At 34.1% G+C, this 23266-nt stretch overlaps 1 protein-coding gene across 1 annotated transcript in view; it reads right to left on the bottom strand.

The window, feature by feature from the left end:
* Positions 1-23266, bottom strand: part of ARID2 (AT-rich interaction domain 2) — a 197056-nt gene that overhangs the window by 95076 nt on the left and 78714 nt on the right. The window contains exons 4-6 of the mRNA XM_039461706.2: positions 12135-12268; positions 4498-4716; positions 908-975 (exon numbers count right to left, since the gene is read on the bottom strand). Of these exons, the coding sequence (XP_039317640.1) occupies positions 908-975; positions 4498-4716; positions 12135-12268 (421 nt within the window). The remainder of the gene's footprint in view (positions 1-907; positions 976-4497; positions 4717-12134; positions 12269-23266) is intronic.

Genomic DNA, 23266 nt, shown 5'->3' with positions numbered 1-23266 from the left:
ATATATTTTGTAGGAATGGGGTCTAGCTTTGTTGCTCAGGCTTGTCTTGAAGTCCTGGCTTCAAGTGATTTCCCCACCTCAGCCTCTTAAAGTGCTGAGATCACAGGTGTGAGCTACCCACACCCAGCCCAAGAGAGCTACTTTTAATAAACAAAGTGGATAGATTTAGATATTTTAGTGGAAGTAGCAGCAAAAATGAAGAGTAAGCATATTTAAATGTTACTCATGTATGAGTTTTAAAGAAAAGGTATTTAAACAATGTTTAATGTGCATGCTCTATTAGTAGTAACACTATAAAATGTACCCTTAGTAAATAAAAGCAGCGTCCTGTATTTCCTTGAAAGACAGTAGAGTTAGACAAATGTAAGTGAGAAAACAATTTGTTCAAGTCTTTTTCTAGTTTCTCACTTGAAATTCACAACTACATTTGTTTCAGAAATATATTCCCAGAAATTTTCTTCTAGATGGACACTTACTCATCTTTTAGACCTATTCTTTTTGAGGATTTGATGGCAGGTCTGGCCCTTCATTTGATGGCAGGTCTGGCCCTTCATTCCTTTCTGAATTGCTGGGTTTCAGAACACACATAAAAACAAAAAGTTCCTGAAACCCATTCTCAGAATCCCAGTTGAGAAGAGGGTCATTCAATTGTTTACTGCTATTGTTATAAGTTACTATTCACAGATATCAATGAGAATTTTATGTCTGTTCGTGGGTATTCTAAAAGATTTTATACTCAACTCAATCACAACTTTAAAAACTGTATTGCATTGCGTAAAAACTGTTGCATCTGTATTAGGTAAAGATAAAAGTATATTTTATGTATATAAGATAAACAACCACTAATCTATTGTTGGCTTAGCTACATGTAACTCAATGATTCAACATTTTAATTAAAATGATTTACCTTAACAAAGTCTCTATCAGTCTTCTCTTTCCATTCTTCTCCAAATACAGTGGAAAAGGATCCTAAAGCTTAAAAAAAAAAAAAAATTCAATATAATACAATAAATTCTTTCAATGAATTATTTAATAATAGGTAGGCTTGGAAAAAGTAAAACTACATCTTAATATATCTTGTTAACTACAAATTGTCTTATAGTAAATGATAGACAGTCACGGTAATTTCTTTTGAAATATGTTTTTTTAGATTTAAAGAAAATTTGTGTTTCTACAAATTAACAATAAGGACTCTTTTTCATAATAGTTATATAGACAATAAAGAAGTGCTGCGTACTTAAGAGTTACTCCATGTTGTCTTTCATTGATACATTAAAAGAAATTTTTTTTAATCAAACTGATGTTATTGCCATTAGATTTTCAGATTATCATTTAAAATCTTCATACTAATGTCAGAAATATTGTATAATTCACACTTCAAAAAACAGACAGCAAGGCACTCCTTGGAAATAATTCCCACAATTCTCTTAAATCTCCTTTAAGAAAAATTCTCGGGCCTACATCATGTTTGCGTTTCTTAATACGGTTGTTTTATCAACAACTATGATTTTTGAAAAGTCAAACCAACAATTTTTGTAAGCTTCTTCTTAATAACACTCTGTCTCTAATCTACATGTGGCCCTTACTGCCTCACCAAAAAGCTTAAGGCATATAGATAGGTACATGCTGCATTATTTCTTCTCCGTTATGCTGCTAGTTCTAATTGTCAACATGGGATCAGACTATAGCGCTGTATGATTCAAAGGCCTAAGCTGTGATACAGTATGTTTTTCCCCTTAAAAATTAGGTAAATCTTTTATCAACTATCACATTAATTCCATAATGAAAGCTACTGCTTTTAGAAAACAAAAAGAAAATTATATAATGACAACTGTTAACAGAAAAACTAGATGTTATGAACGTTAATCTTTAAAAAACAAAAGTTTATGTGTCCTTATTGGACATGTTATGACAAGCATAACAAGTAGGTATGTTTTTTCCCATAAGAAATTTATGGGATCTTGGCAGTCTTATTATCCTTTAAGTATGAACATAGTATCTAGTTAAAACTGAATAAAATAAAGTTTGTAAAGTACTCTGGCTAGAATAAGAATTTTCATCTTAAAAAATATTTAAAAGGGTGAGAAACAGCAACATTTTAAACATAAATTATATTTACTAATGGTTTTACTACTGACAGTAGCGTCGTGAGGAAATAATATGAACAACAGATGTAAATGTTCTGCATAAACAAATTAACTATAGTGACATAAAAAAAAATTTCATAAAATATCACACTTACATATAAGTAGCAGCTTAACCAGCAAAATGAGGCCCAGACACCACTAAAGACAGATAAGTGTTCTTTGTTCTAAAAAGAAAGCTTATATAAAACTTCCCTGGGGGCTGGGCATGGTGGCTCACACTAGTAATCCCCCAGCATTCTGGGAGGTTGAGGCGGGCAGATGACTTGAGGCCAGGAGTTTGAGAATGACCTGGTCAACCTGAGGAAAACCTGTCTCTACTAAAAATACAAAAATTAGCCAGGTGTGGTGGTGCTCACCTGTAGTTCTGGCTAACTGGGAGGCTAAGGCATGAGAATCGTTTGAACCTGGGAGGCGGAGGTTGTAGTGAGCCAATATTGCACCACTGTATTCCAGCCTGGGGGACAGAGCAAGACTCTTGCCTCCAAAAAAAAAAACCTCCCAAAACGCGCCCCCACCAAAAAAACACCAAGCAAACAACGTTCCTGGGAGAATAATACTGGGCAGAATCATAAAATTGAAAAATAAAATTTCTTGTCACATAGAATTTTTATTACATTTGTTCAAACACACAAAATATGTAAATATTCTACTCTCTAAAGGAAGTGGTATCTACATTTCTCTCTCAATTAAAGTCTCATGCCCTAAAATTCAAATCAAAGCCTCTCAAAATCTAACCAAATTAAATATATCTATAACCTTCAAACTCCAACCAGGATTATTTTTATCATGTAAAACTATTGTTTTAAATATAAGGTCTTCATAAAGTCTCTATGTACTCTGGAACTAAACTTTCTGTGACTTCAAATAATAGAAACTATACCCAAATGGCACTTGCTAAATTAATGCTGTTTTACATTACTTTTAGTCTTTCAAACAAATAAAATGCCTGAAGAATTTATGAAGATAAATTGGGTCTAAAGAAGGTCTTGTCTTAGTGCACCAAAACTGGTAAGATTACTTCTATCACATACTCAAATTATTTACATGTAATTCTATTTAATTATTAAATGTTAAGACTTAAAATTATTCTAGTTTGAGAATATACCTTCTTTTCAAAGGCTTCATTTTAAGGTTTCTAAAAATGTGAAACAATTTTCAACTCCGTTCTACATTAAATGCTGAAAGTTATATTTGAAAGATCAAAATAAAATAACAGAAACCAAAGAATATAAAACTGAGGTGAAAAGCCAACGAAGTTATATCTTCAAAATTATGACAGAAACTGAGAGGTAAAGCATCTTTCTTCCCCTATCTCCACCCATGTAGCAAAGAATAGTTCTGGGCAAGTTAAGAAACTAATTTTTATTTTATTTTATATCAAAATTATTTTCAATGTAAAATATGTGTCAAATTTCAAAGAATCCTACTTAAACACTAATAAATCACTTAAAATCACAAATAAAACACTACTTGACCCAAATCAAATTGCAAAAAAAAAATTCTTTTGCAAACATCTCACTATTTAAAGATAAAAACAAAAAGTCATAAAATGTTATAACGAGTTCTTTCAAAGACTCTGTTTACTGTGCTATATATATAATTTCCTAAAACATAAAATACTTTCAGCATATATCAATACCATAAACTTTAATAGGATATACTTCTGGTAAAAAAAATATATATATATAGCATTGGATTGGGGGAGTCGGAAAGCAAGAAATAATTTTATATCAATAACTTCAGCTAACATATATATTTTACGCAAGAAAAACTGAGGGGGAAAGATTTCAAAATATTATTTCTAAATCTCTATAAACTTCAAGAGAAAACTGACTGATCTGATCTGTGTGGTAATCTAGCCTTAATTTCAGAAGAGATGAAGTATTTGATTTATCAAAACCCACAACTAATAAGCCCTACAAGTAAAAATTATAAGCCTTTGATAAACCTTGATTATTTAGAAGGCAAATTTTCAAATGCATTGACCTCAAAGTTTTAGTTAAAAATTATGGCCACACATAGCAGAAATCGACTTCAAAAAACAACTTCTTCCAGATCCTAGTTTTCTTTGTCAGAATCTTGTAGCAAGCAATCTTCTCAACTCAGGAAACCTATATATTACTCCAATTTCAAAACCAGGACTTTTACTTCAAAAACATTGAGACAAAATTACTATTCAAATATTTAAGGTTAAAAAAACCCAAACATTCATTATTTTAAATAATGCATTTAATATCAAAAGAGAAAATAAAGAAAGCTATTATATTGACAAAAAGTACTTTCTCCTTAAAAAACCTTTTTAAAAAACTTTTACAGAATAATTATATAATACATTCAGCTTAAAACTTACTGTCGTCAAACACCCCGGCATTAGCAAGTAGTAAAGTGATGATTTTAGGATCTTTTTCAAGTTGCATGACGTGCTTGCTTTCATTTGATAGGAGAGTGCATACATTAATAGCAAAGTCCACTTCATTTGGGAGCCCAGATAACAGTGAAAGCACCAATTTATTATAATCATTTGGCGAATTAAAGTCCATAGACAGCCCATAACTTTGACGCAGATAATCTAACAAAGAAAAAAGAACACCTTAAGTATATCAACGATCAGATACTTCTACAGTGAATATCCCTTGAATGTAGAACACAGCTTTAAATATATATATACACATAATACATACTGATTAGAGGTTCAAAAGTTCTACTTTCTAAACTTCTTAGGTTTACTAATCATTAAAATTACATTCTTGAAAAGGTATTAAAATACCAAAATGTACATATCAATTGGCCATCATTGCCAAAATATTTTTGAATCAGTATTTTAATTGACCTATCTTCACTTTTTAAATTTTTTTAGACAGTGTCTTACTCTGTTACCCAGGATAAGAGTACAATGTTGCAATTATAGCTCACTGCAGTCTCAATCTCCCAGGCTCAAGTGATCCTCCCCACTCAGCCTCCTGAGTAGCTAGGACTACAGGAAGCCACCACTATGTCCAGCTAATTTTATTTTTAGTACAGGTCTCCCTACATTGCCCAGCAGGTCTCCATCTACTGAGTATGTAATCCTCCTGCTGTAGCCTTCCAAAGTGCTGCATTACATGCGTGAGCCCTGTGCCCAGACTAACCTACACTTTTTACTACCTCATTTCAAAGGACGTGTTCCAAATTACTGCAATATCATAACACAGTAAAAGCCATGCTAATTTTAGTTCTAGAATTCTAAGTTTTGACAAATGTATAGTTTTAATCATCACAGTCAAGAGCATTTCTATCACTACAAAAAGTTTCTCACACTCCTTTGTAGTCAATTCCATTCCCTACCACGAGGTACTACAAATCAAATTTCCTTTCCTATCATTTTATTTCAAAATGTCAAATAAATAGAATCGCATAGTATAGCCTTTTGTTGTTTGGTTTCTTTTATTTGACAAAATGCTCTTGAGACTCATATCTATGTGATGTGCATCAGTAGTCCATACCTTTTTAAACGCAGTTTGTTTATCCATTCCCTAGTTGAGGGACATGTAGACTACTTCCAATTTTTAGTGAGTACTAAAAAATCTCCCTATAAACATAGATAGAATTTTATGGGGACATATTTTACTCACTTCTCTTGTATAGATACCTAGAAGTGTGGGTCACACATAAATGTATCCTTAACTTTGTAAGAAACTGTGAAACTGTTTTCCAAATTGGCTGTAACAGCTTGCATTTCCATCAGCAATATACAGAGTTCCTACCGCTTTCCCTCCTGGCCAGTACTTAACATTGTTAGTTCTAAACACTCTAAATGAGTCCTTTGTTTCATATATGCTTTGCACATATTTTCTCCCTGTTAGTAGCTTGTCTTTTCATTTTCTTTAAGTGTCTTTAAGCAAATATTTTAATTTTGATAAAGCCTGAGTTATAAATATTTACTTTTATGGTTCATGTTTTTGTGTCCTAAGAAATCTGTGCCTAAACCAAAGCAACTAAGATTTTCCACAGGAGAATTAAAACTTTTACAAATCTTTGAAGAGGGGATAAAATAGGCTTACAGAACACTAAGATACTGTATAATCATAATTCACACATACAAAAAGTGCTGCATTTTTAGAAATACTGAATCCTAACTGGGGCAGTTTAGACATGGGCAATTATGTCCTGAGATAAATATTACAAGCACATTTTTCAAATAAAGCTGTAACAAGTTAAGGAAAAGGGCAAAAAAACTAAAATTTAAACATTTAATAATATTTCAGGCTGGGCATAGTGACTCATGCCTCTAATCCCAACACTTTGAAAAGCTGAGGCATAAGGAATACATGAGGGCAGGAGTTCAATACTAACCCGGGCAATATAATGAGATGCTGTTTCTACCAAAAATTTAACAATTAGCTAGTTGTGGTGGTGTGTGTTATAATCCTAGCTGCTTGGGAGGCTGAGCTAGGTGGACTGCTTGAACTCAGGAGGTCAAAAGTTCCAGTGAGCTATGGTTAAGCCACTGCACTCCAGCCTGGATGACCAAGTAACACCTGTCTCTTAACTGTACCAAAGATTATTTCAGAAATATCTGAATATTTTTAAAAGTTACACACACACACACACACACACACACACACGGGCTGGGTGCGGTGGCTGATGCCCATAATCCCAGCACTTTGGGAGGCCAAGGCAGGTGGATCACGAGTTCAGGAAATCAAGACCATCCTGGCCAACATGTTGAAACCCTGTCTCTACTAAAAATACAAAAAAATTAGCTGGGCATGGTGGTGCACATCTGTAGTCCCAGCTACTCTGTAGGCTGAGGCAGGAGAATTGCTTGAACCCAGAAGGCAGAGACTGCAGTGAGCCGATATTGCGCCCTTGCACTATAGGCTAGGCGACAGTGCAAGATTCTGTCTCAAACCAACAAACAAACAAAAACATAAGCTCTTTAAATAGGATGAAGTAGAAATCTACTGTCACAACATACCACAGAAGAAAATTATGTTAAGTACAGAATTTCATTTCCAAATGCAGACAGTTGAGACACAGCTCTTCAATTCTAAACTATTCTAGAAGTGTCTCCAACATAATGACATTCCACAACACAGTTATGAATGGCTATGACACAGATTCTTTACAATATTTAAAGCTGTACAATGAGAACAGATTGTTCATTTTTGAAATCCTTATAAATAAAATTTCTCAAAATAACACAAAATAAATATCTGAAGAAAAAGTAATGAAATTTCTATGAATATAGGAGCAATTTTTATATTCTATACTACAAACTGGAAATAATGATGATTAAACCAAGTTTTAGCAATAATTCATTTAAGTTTTTAGATTCCACATAGCTTTCAGGTAAATCTGAACAGAAAAAAATGTGGAACTCATATTCTTTATTTGTCACAGTCCTGAAGTTTATATGCTTTCAGTATCATCTTAGAATTGTTCTACTTCCTACTGTAAAATGACAGATACTCCATTCAATACATCATTACCTCAATGTCTTTGATAAGACATCTTCAATTAGAATAAGATAAATAAACATAACGATTATGAAATATAATTATATAAGGCTTGGTAAAGATTCCTAAGATAATTATGTAGGAGAAAATGCTTACAAAATTTTAAGATTCTCCTTTCATTCCCTCAAGGAGATATGGTTGAGTAGCTATAATTTTATACCTGGAATGAGATTGAAAATTTATTTATTTATTTTTAGACAAAGTTTTGCTCTGTTGCCCAGGCTACTGGAGTGCTATGGTGTGATTTTGGCTCATTACAACCTCTGCCTCCTAAGTTTAAGCAATTCTCCTGCCTCAACCTCCTGAGAGCTGGGATTACAGGTGTGCAACACCACACCCAGCTAATTTTTGTAGTTTTAACAGAGACAGAGTTTCACCATGTTGGCCAGGCTCCTCTTGAACGCTTGATCTCAGGTGATCCACTAGCCTCAGTATCTCAAAGTGTTGGGATTACAGGCGTGAGTCACTGCACCCAGCCATATTTTCAACATTCTTGATTCAAAGTTTATACACTGAGTCACTACTGACAAATTTAATCTGAGGCAGTCACTTCTCTGTTTTCAATTTAGAAGAAAGGGAGATTTGTTCTGGACTGCTGTTTATATACACTGTAGAAATTTTACAACATATTCTATCCATCAATATTGGCAGTGATTGTTGTACTCCAAAGTCTGTTAACATATGTAACACTTAAAGAAAATCTTTATTCAAATACAGCTAATAAAAAATTTTTATATCTTCCTGCATGAAACGCAAAATTTTGTATCTTACTGCATGAAACCCAAAACCGAAAATGCAAATGTACAGTGTACTTGGCTTTCCTTTATTAAAATGATTAAGTTGGATTAAGTAATAAGAAAAAAATATTAATCCACCCAATAATTTTGCAGAAATGACTGTATCCAATCAATACAAAGAAAAAGAGAAGAAAACCAATATATCAGGTATTTAATGTCAAAAACAGTATGAAAAACCATGCAAATGAATAATAAAAAAAAAACCACCATGTATGGATGCCAATGTTGAAGAATCCTAAAGCTGAAAGCAAAATCCACAATTATTTTTTTGCCATTTAAAGTCATTGGGCAAAAGTAGTCAATATCCTCAAAGGCAAATTCAGGCCCACATTCTATCAGTGTACGAAGTTCTATATCCTAGCACTATCGACACTGAAATTTATTATATTACCATTCAAAATATTTTAGAAGAGTTTTTCTTTATGCCAACAACAAAAGTATCTCTGGATAAATTCTTTTATCCAAAGCTACAAGGGGAATAAGGCTGTATGATCAAAGATGCAGACAGACATAAATCTTTTCAAAGTTCTAAATAAATTTTTTTAAATACTCAATCTAACATTAGCTAATTTCATTTTGGTGTTTTTTTTTTTTTTAATTTTAGAACACATGCATGCACACATGCACACACACGAAGCTTACTCTATTTTCCTTAATCACACATGATAAAAATCATTAATGACTTATTTGCTTTATATGTTGATAATCATGTCAATTTTAAGAATACTGTCAATGATGTTGCTATGGCTCTTTCTAGAAAAATACAAAGTTTAAATGCTGCCCTGAAACACTACCCCTTTTCAGATTGAAGTAGATATTCTGTAATCTGATGTTCCCCATCAGTTCCCAGTTTCTTCCTCTTCATGAATCTCCAATCCTGACTTTGTTAAACATGTTACATATATTACATAACTGTTCAGATTTTCTTAAAACAAATCAGACATATAATAGCATATCAGAAAAGGGTTGTTATAACAACAGGTTAAGCAGTTCTATCATTCCTGTAATTTGTGTAGCTCTATCAGTAAGTTTCATTATAGGCTTCTGAAATACCAAAACTATTTCACATGATCTTTCTTAAAGCAGATCAATTTTAATTAGAAAAGGGGGGAAAAAAAAGATTCAGAAAAAAATCCATTTTAAACAAGACCAAACACAGAAAAGTGTTTGTTTGGAAACTGTAGTAGCAGACACCAAACTCTATTTAAGCTACAAGGATGAACAGCTCTGCTGTTACTGTAATACAGGAATCACACAGAGTTGTAAGTTGAAAATCATCTTTAAAGGCCATTAGTACAACATCTCATTCAATGTAGGAATACCTTTTATAACACCCTTGAATTAGATAATGGTCATTAGCTCTTTTTAGAAACAAGGAGTATATCACCTAACAAGTCACCCCATTTTATCTTACTAGCATAAACGACTAGCAAGCATTTCTAAAGGTGACTTACAATATCCTCCTTTAGTCTCGGCTCTTGCAATAAAAGCGATTCATTAAAAATAAACCTAGGTTTGGTTGGCACTCCCTGTTTCACCCCTACCTCAATCATACAAAAGCATCAGATGAAGCCTATTCTAATGGAGACCACAGATTCTAAGAGAAGATTCTATTTCTTCAGTTATTACTGATTAGGGAAGAAACATGAAGTCAAATTCAACTTGTAAGAAACTTTGAAAACAAATAATGTGAAGAAAAAAAAAAGTTGATGATACTAATGATACTCCACAAATGATAACACATAAATCTAAGTATAACCTCTAAGTGTACAGAACTAGTACCAGTAAATAATAATAGTAAATATTTAGAATAACTGTATTTTTATAAAGAACATACCTTGAAAAAGAAATATCTCCTTTTTGATTTAGGTCAAATGTTGATGAGTAGAAAAAACAAAGATGTGTATCTCCTTACGTAACCGGTTGGTTTTTTTTCTTGGGTGCTGGTGAGGCACAGCTCCCCCGAGAGAATGCTGTGGGTTCTTGGTCTCCAATCTCTTAAAGAATAAGTGATGAGCCGGGCACTGTGGCTCACGCCTGTAATCCCAGCACTTTGGGAGGCCGAGGTGGGTGGATCACAAGGTCAAGAGATCGAGACCATCCTGGTCAACATGCTGAAACCCCGTCTCTACTAAAAATACAAAAATTAGCTGGGCATGGTGGCGCGTGCCTGTACTCCCAGCTACTCAGGAGGCTGAGGCAGGAGAATTGCCTGAACCCAAGAGGCGGAGGTTGTGGTGAGCCGAGATCGCGCCATTGCACTCCAGCCTGGGTAACAAGAGCGAAACTCCGTTTCAAAAAAAAAAAAAGAATAAGCGAAGGGGCTGGTCGCCGTGGCTCACGCCTGTAATCCCAGCACTTTTGGAGGCCAAGGCAGGTGGATCACGAGCTCAAGAGATCAAGACCATCCTGGCCAACATGGTGAAACCCCATCTCTACTAAAAATACAAAAATTAGCTGGGAGTGGTGGCCCAGCTACTCGGGAGGCTGAGGCAGGAGAACTGCTTGTACCTGGGAGGCAGAGGTGGAAGTGAGCCGAGATCTCACCACTGCACTCCAGCCTGGTGCCTGGCAACAGAGCAAGACTCTGTCTCAAAAATAAAATGAAATAAGTGATGGGACCACTGCAGGTGCGCCGTATGCTCGTAAAAGTAAATATCCACCCAAGAAGTGTTGCAGAAAGGTGATTTTATATAGGTAGAGAAAAGAGAAGAAGAAAAAGACTTCCACGAAGATTGTGAAAGGGTTTTCAGAGGGGAAATCCCAGAGAGGAAAGGGAGCTCCCATGATGTTGGGAGGGGATTCCAGAGAGCTGGAAATCCAGTGTGGGTGAAGGAGCAGGGGAATTTATCCTGGGAGAAATTCCCACCTTCCCAAGTTCCTCTGGCCAATGAAAGGAGTCCCTTTAAACTTCCACTGGGGTGATTGACTCTTACATTTCTTCCCTCACCTTCGAAATTCAAACATAAACCCTTATTATCTCCCAGGAGGAGAGATGGGAGGGGGGCACTGCGCTGCGAAATTCTTGCCCTTAAAACTAGGCCCCATCATGCACCCAGAAGGAGAACACATTTCCTCGCTTAGACCTCTCTTCCTAGTCATCACAGTCCTAACCTCCAGAGCCACTAAAAACTGGAAATCCTGTCTACTCCACTCAAGAACAATCAACACTCGGGTTGATTTTTTCCAATTTGAGTCCAGCTCTTCTCAAGCTGTGGATTTCTCTATAACCATTACAAAAATGACAAGTAAAAAAAAATCTTCATGCTACTATGGCAGGAAAATAATTAGAAACATTTCTGAGAATTCTGGTGCTGGAAATCTCATTAATATTAGAAAACTGAATAGACTCTATAAGAAAATTCTTGATCTCCTGAATCCTAACGGGATCTTTCTCTTCTTATTTTAGTGACTATTTAGGATAAATTGATCACTGGTCAAAGGAATAAGAAAAAATCATTACTTGAAAGTCAAAGTATTTTATAACTAAAAATTCCTGCACCTAAAATTCCCAAGCAAGCTCTGATAGAAAGGGCTCTGATACCAATTACATGTCAATCTTTGAAAGCTGCATTCCTCAAGGCCTTAAGTGTTCTCATGTGCAAAAGGAAGGGACTAATTCATTGAATAATGTCTGTTTTCCTAATTCAAAACTGCAGACCTATACCCTGTTAATTTTCAGTGATACTTACCTGACACACTGTGTTGCTGGTAATTGTAGGAAGATGGAATTGCACCAATAGGAAGCTGTGGCTTTGGATTGCCTGGTGGTACCTCATCGTCATCCTCCCCAAAATGATGAACTTTCTCGTACTTTTCTAGGTAACTGAAACAGAAAAACATCACAGCAAAAATTTAAAAATAGATTTATATCTTATTTTTTAACTCTTACTATTTGTTTTCATTTTCTCAATAAGAATCTAAAAAATAATTAATAAAAATACTATAAACCTCTTTTATCAGAATAGTAACTTCGGTTTAGAGTAAGATAAACCACAGATAAACTCAATGCAATGGTTCTAAAAGCATTTTATTTTCGGAAAAGACCATACCTCTACTCAAAAATATAAAAATGAGAATTATCAGATGACAACTACATGTAGATGAATAGCTGAATAGTACCTTTGTCTGTAAAAATTATATATAGTCATTATTCTCAGCAAACTGACATAAGAACAGAAAACCAAACACTGCATGTTCTCACACATAAGTGGTTGCTGAACAATGAGAACTCATGAACACAGGGAAGGGAACATCACACACTGGGGCCTGTTGGGCAGTGGGAGAGCTAGGGGAGGGATAGCAGGGGGTGGGGAGTTTGGGGAGGGATAATATTAGGAGAAATACCTAATGTAGATGACGAGTGGATGGATGCGGCAAACTACCATGGCATGTGTAAACCTATGTTAACAATCCCACATGATATGCACACATATCCCAGAACTTAAAGTATAATAAAAATATAAAAAATTAAAAAAAAATCCAGGATTAAAAAAAAAAAACACTTGTATGCAAGCTAGAAAAAAGGATTAAAAAATAATTACATATGGTCATAAAAACCATGTGAAAATTAGAAGATTCTCTAACCCTTGACCTCTACAAATTCACTTATCAGCAATAACCACCAGTTCACGTGCAATCCCGAGTATATTTTCCGAGAATATCTTTATTTAACAATATATTTTAAAGGTCTAAACATACCAATGCATATTGCACTACCTCATTCTTTTATAACAGCTATATAGTATTTCATCCTATTGACACATTATAATTTAAATAGTTATCTAGCAATACATTTAGGGCATTTTCAGTTCTGTTTTTTGGTATCACAAATCATTCTGCAATAAACTTAATCTGTACACTTGTTTGAATATTTTCTCTTTACAGATATTATACTCATTTTAAACATCAATATAGTCAAACTGCAATCCAAAAGTATTATGCCTAAGACATTCCGACCAATTTATAAGACAGTGTATCCCCCACTGTATCACCATTACTGAGTATAATCAATCTTAATATTAACTAGGATTGAATTTTCAAATTCATGATACCTCATCACCTACCAGTTTATAGTAAGATTCCCAAGTAAGATGTGATTTTAAAACAGGGAAACAATTGGTCAAAACCATCTCAAACACAACACTGTATTCTAAAGTAGTTGTTACTATACTTCACGGATAGGAAGTTAAACTAATTGATACATACTAACTTATATTTACCAAAGAAAAGTTCTACATGTGATTATTTTACAGATCAATCCTTCTTCCATTCCTGATCTAGGCAGGTGCTAAGTCCATTTGGAGCTACTTTAAAAGTTCAGCAGTACCTACCCTCTGCTTTTTTAAAATAGCTGAGGTAGGGGAGATGGGTATCAGTGAACATATAAGATTATCTTGGAAGTATTATTTTTAGCACCAAATCTTAAATTTCAAGGAGGGATGAATGGAAGCTATAATTTCATAAATATAAAAACTAATGGCATGGAAAATCATTATCATTCCTCATTTTCCCCTTCCAGCTTTACAAGGCACAATAATTCACATCCTTGAGCCTGGAAAAGAATTAAACTGTTCCTTTCCATTATTTCCAAGGTCCCCACATAAGCCTAATTTGAGCAAGAAACTCTTTCCCAGCAGGTAGCTTGATAGCTAATGAATCCAATATTTTTCTTTATGGTTGTAGATAAAGCATACTGAAGCAGAGACATATATACAAATATAATCCTTGAGTACTGAAAACGGTAGGCAAGTATACACATTTCAACCTGAATCTGGGTATGTTCCTTGCAGATAGAATTTACAGTCTAAAAACATAAAACAGAACAAAAAGATTATTAAAAAGGGACAGTCTCTCTCTAGTATAAACCCACAATGGACTTAAACAGGTAAATGAATCAAACCCATTCTTTTTAAATTGCTAAAGCAGATATAATAGAAGGAAAAAATATATATAAATGTAGACATAAAAAGCAAATTCGAAAAACAGCTGCTCAAAATTTATGTGACATCTTTTCTGTAAATGAAGGAAAATATATGTCATATAAAATCACTTGGATAACAGTATTCATGGAGGTATTTTAGATAGTAGAGTCTTTTAGAATTGTTTGAACATTGTGGAATGGTTAAAACAGACTACCAATAAATAATCTTTATGAAATAATTATCTAATCGAAATAACATCGAAGATTTAGAATTTTAAAATCAAAATCATACCACTAAATAATAGGTTTAGGATGCTTTTCATTAAGTTTGTTATTCATCATTTAGTACAGTAGATTTTAAATTTACACGTTTTTTAGGGCGGGTGTGGTGGCTCATTCCTGTAATCCCAGCACTTTGGGAGGCAAGGCGGTGTATCTCTTGAAGCCAAGAGTTCAAAACCAGCCTGGCCAACATGGCAAAACGCCATCTCTACTAAAAAATACAAAAATTACCCAGATATGGTGGCACATGTCTGTAATCCCAGCTACTCAGGTGGCTGAAGTACAAGAATTGTTTGAACCTGGGAGGCCGGGAGTCCAGGGAGTCGAGATTGTGCCACTACACTCCAGCTGCCTGAGCGACAAAGCAAGACTTCGTCTCAAAAAATACATATATATCTATATACACATGCACGCACACACACACATTTTTCATCACAGTCAGGAAAGAAAGCAACATTTTTAGTAAAGAAAGGCTATAAACATGAACTTGTCCCTTCCAAAACACCCCAAATGGAACAGAAGAGATGTGGAGTAAACTGACAACACTATATACTCATAATAAACCATATATATTATTATATACATAAAACCCTATATAACTCAAAGTTTCATAAGGTTTTTAAAATACATCATTTCTGGTCCCTTCTAATAGTCTTAACGCTATTCTTACAACAGATTCTTTGCACAATTCCAATCTTCAGAAATTTATGATTAAGGCTGTTATAATTCTGAAACGTTTACTTCCCTGGCTTGCAGGCCAGTACTTGTTCTCACTGCCATTATTAAATATTTACAACTGAGATGCAAAAAGATTTTGGCACCCTCTCAATAAATAAGCACAAAAAACTAGTTTTTCAGTTATACTTCTAAAAACCAAAAAGTATTAACAAACCAGAGAGCACAGCTAAAATACAAAAAGTTACATTTCAAAGTGCAAGTGTTCTGATTTAATTCTCTAACATGACTTTGAGTTTACACATCAACAGATCTACCGTGTTCACTCATTAAACTGCAAATGCTAGACTACACATTTCTCTTTCTCCTCAAAAATCAATGACATAACTTTGAATAGTTAACATAGTATTCAAACAAGTATTTGCTGAGCTCCTATAGTGATCTACCTAGTACATTACATATTTAACTCAAAACTGGTAAAATATTATAATCCAGAAAGCTTAAATGTGATTGATACAATGGCGGGAAAAGAGTCCATTCAAAACAGCATCAAATAATATGAGTACTATCATAGTGAATGTGGGGAAATTTAATGTATGTCTTATAATACCTGACAGATTAAGCAGACAAAATAATAAATTAGGTTACAGAAGACTTGAATATCATCACTAAGAAGACTGATTTATTGGACACGTAATGACCTTTTAGAATCTCAATGGAAATTTAAAAACTGATCCTGTATCAATTCACACAGAAACCTACAATAAATTTAAAATTATATGTTGTATAGGGCATATTTTCCTTTTCTCTCTCTTTTTTTTTTTTTGAGAAGGAGTCTCGCTCTGTTTTCAGGCTGGAGTGCATTGGTGCAATACAATCTCCACCTCCCGCGTTCAAGCGATTCCCCTGCCTCAGCCTCCCAAGTAACTGGGACTACAGGCATGCACTACCACGCCTGGCTAATTCTGTGTATTTTAGTAGAGATGGCATTTCACCATGTTGGCCAGGATGGTCTTGATCTCCTGACGTTGTTATCTGCCTGCCTCAGCCTCCGGAAGTGTTGGGATTACAGGCATGGGCCACCACACTTGGCCTTAGGGCACATTTTCTAACTACAATGCAATTCAAGAAACTTTTTTCTTAGAAGAAATCAAATCCTTCTAAGTAAAATTAGAAGTAACTTTTTCTTATGCAAAATTCCAAACCCATATGCAAAAATATAGAGACTAGTACAATAGTATCTATCAACAGATACCAATTTATGGTCAATTTTGTTTCATCTCAACCACAATTACCCATCCTCACAACCAAATCTCTCTCGGATTTTAAAAGCAATTCTAAGATATCACATAATGTCACACATAAATATTTTGTAGAATACTTAGAAACTAAAACAGTAAGAACCACCACTACAAATCAAAAAAGCTCTTGATTATTCTTGGATCAAAGAAAAAAAAATAAGTCACTATAATAGAAACACTTCCATATTAACAAAACCTTTTGAAATGTTACCCAAAAAAGATGTTTAGGACAAGGACTGATATTCATCTCTCCTCTTAAAGCCAATTGCAATGAACTTTAAAGAGTAAAAATAAAGCGATACTAGCATTATTTCTCAGCTAAAACTTTTATAAATACTGATACATGTAAAACAACTTCAAGGATCCACAAGGCCAACTTGCAAAACACATTTAGAGAGAGTAACATGGTCTGGTATATCCTAGGCCCAAACACTTAAAAAGACAAGTTCAATTTGGATTTCCCTGAGCTCCTAAGGAGCTATAGAAAGTGAGTGTTTTTCAAAATGGGACCCACAAAGTAACAACTGTTTATTTAAAAGAATGATTGAAAGTTGGGTTGAAATAGGTGGTTTTCCAAGAGAGTAAGGTCCTTTATGAATTTCGACTTATAACTTCTTTGTCAAAATGAGCCCAAAGACCAAGGGGATGTGAAGCAAGTATGAGAAGTATGGGCATGGAATGACTGGTGTCATCCAGTGACAGAGACCTACACTGATGTGATAACTTCAAGATGAAACACTAGGCAAAAAAAACAAGTACAGTAGCTTGGAAACCATAAAAATAACAAAGTTTCTCTGCCAAGATTTCCAAAAGAGAGAGAGAGAAAAAAAGAGACAGCATTAAAGAGTAAATCTGACAATGTAAATCACACTGGTGATGTACAAGGTAAGCCTGAGAAACTGTTCTACATGGAAAGGAAAAAACTAATGGAAATAAGTGGTGGACAAAAATGAAAGATATGTACGATAAACAGAAGCTCAAACACAGAAAGAAAAAATTTGAAAACCAGTAGTCCTATAGGAGAGACCACAATAAATTTAACAGAAGCAATAATCCTTGATGAAACAGAAGAATTTCTTTAACTGAAAGGCATGAAAAGATGTAAAAAACATCAAAAAGTTCCCTGGGTCTAGGGTGTCCAGGTACATGGGTCACCAGGCAAAATTTAAAGAAAATAGAAAAATAGACGCATCTTGATCAAAGATTTAAGCTTCAAAAACAGAGAGAACTAACCAGATAGAACTATCCAGAACCACCATCCACTCCACCAAAAACAAAGTTACATAGAACATTTGAATCAGGCTCTCATTTCTCTCCAAAATTAATTGCCAGAAAATAATGAACAAATATCAGAGTTTTGAGAAGAAAAGTTATTTCATGGGAGTTTCCTACCCAATCATATGTTTCTCACCTAAGACAACAGAAATTGATTTTCAGATAATGTAGACTCAGAATGAATAAAGTCACATAGCTCTCTGGACAAAAACAAACAAACAAACAAAAAAGCCACTCAAATAGTCTGATAGATCAAACAAAATTAAGAAATGGTTAGACCAGGCCGGGCGCGGTGGCTCAAGCCTGTAATCCCAGCACTTTGGGAGGCCGAGGTGGGTGGATCACGAGGTCAAGAGATCGAGACCATCCTGGTCAACATGGTGAAACCCCGTCTCTACTAAAAATACAAAAATTAGCTGGGCATGGTGGTGTGTGCCTGTAATCCCAGCTACTCAGGAGGCTGAGGCAGGAGAACTGCTTGAACCCAGGAGGCGGAGGTTGTGGTGAGCCGAGATCGCGCCATTGCACTCCAGCCTGGGTAACAAGAGCGAAACTCCGTCTCAAAAAAAAAAAAAAAAAAAAAAAGAAAAGAAATGGTTAGAAACACAGAATAGAATGGTGATTACCAATGGGCAAAGGGGCAGGAGAAAAGGGGAGATGTGGGTCAATGGGTACAAACATTCAGCCACAATATGAAAAAGTTCAGAGAGGATCTAACAAACAGGATGGGGATTATAGGTAAAAATACCGAATTGTATACTTTACTTGAAATTTGCTTAAATGTTCTCACCACAAAACAAAAAGGGTAACTACGTAAGGTAATGGATGTGTTAACTAACTCAACTATGGTAATCATTTCACAAAACATATATACCAAACCATCATGTTGTATAGCTTAAAAATGTACAATTTTATTTGTCAATTATACCTCAATAAAGCTGAAAGTTTTTTTTTAAATTAAGGAATGGTTAAGTAGCAATACAGATGACTAATAATAAGCACAGAAAGTATTTAAACTCCGATATTAAGTCTCAATAATAACTGTTATATATACAAGAGAACGCAAATGTGATTGGTAAGAATACAAAAATGTAAAACTATTAAAATAATTTGAGAACAACACTCCTCATCTGAATTTCAAGAACTTTTCCACATAAATGGGAAAATAAAAGTACTAAGAATTAAGGCTCTAATCTGTGTGTTACTTGTACAGGAAGACTGAACAAAAAAGGTTTATTTTCACAGTTAATACTAAGGTAAGTTAAGTCATCAACTGTGTTTCTAAATTTTTTTTCAAGTGCTTAAACACAAAAATTAAAATCAGGATCATTACTTTCAAAATCACCATAGGGAAATAAAAATAATAGCAAATACAAATAAATAGAAAAAAAGAGAAAATAAAGACTATCCTGTGATGCAGCAAGTCTACTCTCAGACATATATCCTAAAATAAAAACAACTGGAAACAACACAAACATCCATAAAGGAAAGAATAAAAACACTGTGGCATATTGAGGCAATGAAATACTATACGGCAGCAAAAATTAACAAGCTGACATGGACCCATACAAATGGCAATCAACAACAAAATGGTAAGTTTAAAAAAACCATTTCAGATGAATACATTATGATTCCACTTATATGAAGATCATAAGCATGCAAAAAAAGAATATATTTGTAGCAATAGACAAGTATGTAGTAAAATGACAAAGAAAAACAACATAATGATTATCACCTAGAAGACAGGCTAAAGGCTATACTTCTATAGAGAGAGGCTTCAAAGGTATTAGTAAGGTTAAAATTTCTTTGGAGGTGGGGGTTAGATAAACTTAATATGTATTAAGCTTTTTTGTGTGTGCATGATATATTTAATTATAAAATATATCATGTCCTTCAAAGTGGAGCACACACATAACATACTCCAGTAAGGAAAGATATTTAATTTATGGATTGACATTGTGAAATATATCATGCACATACAAAAAAGCTTAATACATATTAAAAATTTTTTTAAAACTTAATGTTAAAAAAACAGTAGTTAATTGTTTCAAACATTCCAAGAACAGACATCTCCATTGCTATGTAAAATGTTTCCAACTACAGAAAAAGATTGGAAGCTACTCTGAAAATCATAATCTAGTAGAACTCTGATAAACTTCATTAAAGTTGGTTAAAAAAAAAGACAAAAAAGACTAGATACACAAACATACACATATACCACACGAAACACTAAATTATTTATTAAACACAACCACCTCAACTCAAGACTCTATAAGATTTTATTGTGGAAATCCAATGATAGTTCAATATTGAAAATTTCATAACAATTAAACTATAATCTATAGATCAAAGAAGAAAAACGTTATTATGTAAACAAAGGATACCAAAAAAAATTTAAGAAAATGAAGCCTCCATGCTTGACTGGAAAAAAATATTTAATTAATGAAGAATCTCAGGATACTACTTTTGGATCTCTCCTATGACTCTTTTGTTGTGCAATTCAGAGAATTTCCAATATAACTCCTTTTCCAGTACAGGCCATCTCAGGATTTCACAAGCCAACTTCAGCCATAGTATTTGCATCTGCAGAAGAATGTCCTTCAAAGTAGGGCACACACGTAACATACTCCAATAGGGAAAGACATTTAATTTACAGATTGACAGTGACTCCTCTCTCCCTCACTCCATATATCAGGTACTCAATATGTTACTCATCCCATTTCAGACCATGTAGATGGCATAAGAGAGGAACCTTCACTCATTTGTTAGCTTCTGACAAGTGGAACCTTTACTCATTCATCATATTCCATTTACTAATGTAATATTTCCATTACTTGGTGTGTCTAGGTTAAGTCAACTTACAGATATATTACTGAACTTTCATTAAGCCATCTCTCACAAAAAGGACAACTGAATTAAATATATTCCTCCAAAGAAACCACAGTTTGAATAATGCAAACAAAACTAAACAATAAAATGGCAGAATATACACTTCTCACCTGAACTTACTGTCAACCATACTATGAAATAAAAACAATGACAATGCAATCAGATACAAAAGAAGTAGGCCAAAAGACTTCTATATTACCAAAAGAAGATCTAAACTATAAATTTACATGCGCTGACAATGATTAACCTCATCCTAAGTTAATGCTATGCTTTTTCTTACCTGATAGTTTATAATATACTTACAACTAAGTATCCAGAAGCTGAAGACAAACCTCTAAATTTAGCAATATTTTTCAAGCACTGAAACTTAATCAAGTACTTTGCTAAAACTGAACATGAAATATTACTTCAAGCAAGGATACTGATAAATATTTACAAGAGTCATTTGAGATGCTAACTTCTGTATCACTGAAGAAAAATCTCTTCATTTTCTCATGATAAAAAATGGACAAATTAATAGATGGAAGATATGGCAAAAAAAACAAATACTGTTAGAAAATGTTAAGAAAGCACTATTGAAGAGCTGAAGAAACAAGTATTAGAGCAAATTAGACTGTGTGGGAGGTTTCTATATAGCTGAATTCAAGTACAGATGTTTTTAACACGTCTGAGTTTATGGTATTTACTAGATTCTCTTTCAAAAACAAAATTCATAGAGACCTACTTTTCAGTGAGTCATTAAAGGAAAGCTGTACTATGGAAGATATATTCCCATAAGCAAAGAAATTTTTTTAGAAAAAAAGACTTTTCAGAAAAACATGTTAATTCTACTTAAAGACAATAAATAAGCAGGTGCTTTAACTGGAAAAGAAAATGAAGGGACAGGATAGTGGGAAGAGAAAAGAAAAAAGGGGGAAAGTAAATAGAAGGGGAAAAGAAGGAAAAATTACTGGGTAAGATTAGACATGTGAAAATAATTTGTTAGTCATTCACAGGCAGACCAATGTACCTGAAGTTGGCAATGCCAAAAATGTTACAAGATGATTTCGATGTAGTAAATTATACAAAAACAAAGTTTTTGACATACAGCAAAATTTACTTCATAATGACTTTTATGATCACATAATGAATTACCTCATGAAAAAAATTTTTTTTTACCACAGTGTTTCTTGGTGGTGTAGTACTCTTGCTGAACAGTACTTATAAGTTGTGACAAGCTTGAAAAGAGTTATATGCCTTACTTCTCAAAACCCCCAACATTACTAACTTTCCTGTGATAACATTAAATGATGAGCAGTATCGCACCTAGCAGATAATTTAGAAAACAAAGCAATAACGACAATCTACCCATTACCATAAAGGTGAAATTCTAACAATAAATAGGATGTAATTACTTTTAAAAGAAATCCGTGCAATATGGAACATTTTTTTAAAGGGCGTTTTTAAAAAAGTATTTTCTCTCTATCATATTCCTTTGTGGCTGAAAATACTGTGCAAATGTCATCTATTAAAACCCTTCAGCAGGCACAGTGGGATATGCCTGTAATTTCAACACTTTGGGAAGCCATTGTGCAAGGATCACTTGAGCCTGAGTTTGAGACCAGCCTGGGCAACATAGCGAGACTCCACCTTTACAAAAAATAAAAAATTAGCTAAGAGTGGTGGTGCATGCCCGTAGTCCCAGCTACTGGGAAGGCAGAGGTAACAGGATCACTTAAGTCCAGAAGGTTGAAGATGCAGTGAGCTGTGATTGGGCCACTGCACTGCAGCCTTGGCAACATAGTGACACCCCATCTCAGGAAAAACAAACAAACAAACAAACAAAACACCAGGCACAAAACAAAACTCTTGTATCTACACTGAACCAGTAAAAGGAATTTTCCAAATAATGTAAAAATCCTCCCTTAAGTTTCTTAGGCCTTAAAGCTTTTAACAACGACTTTTATACTGATACAGATTCATACTTGAAAGTTACAGTAATATACAAAGAATTCATATATCCTTCATCCAGATCCAGATACACGATTTATATGTTGCTTCATTTACCTTATCCTATTCATTCTCTCTCTCTCTCTCTCTCTCTCTCTCTCTCTCTCTCTCTCTCTGTCCTCCACCTCCTATACACACATTTTTTGGGGAACCACTTAAAAATAAGTTGTTTCTCCTTGTTTTTCATGATCTTGACATCTTATCTTTCAAGAGTATAGGGTGGTTATTTTGTAGAATGTCCATTAAATTAGATACAGAGAATATATTTTTTGAAGGAATACTACAGATGTGAACTGTTACCCTAGTATATATATTAAGAGGGACATCACGTATATTTGTTTCATAGTTGGTGCTTTTACTTTAATTATTTTGTTAAGGTTGGGATTGGTAGGTTAACACACTATGAAGTTATCCTTTTCCTTTTAGAAATTACTAAGTAATTTACAGAAAAACAATTTAACTAGCCTATTCCTTATCAAAACTTGTACCT

The sequence above is a fragment of the Saimiri boliviensis genome, chromosome 7 (assembly GCF_048565385.1).
Source record: "Saimiri boliviensis isolate mSaiBol1 chromosome 7, mSaiBol1.pri, whole genome shotgun sequence".
Taxonomy (NCBI): domain Eukaryota; kingdom Metazoa; phylum Chordata; class Mammalia; order Primates; family Cebidae; genus Saimiri; species Saimiri boliviensis.
Note: the sequence above shows the minus strand (reverse complement) of the source record. Positions and strands in the feature narration are given on the sequence as shown.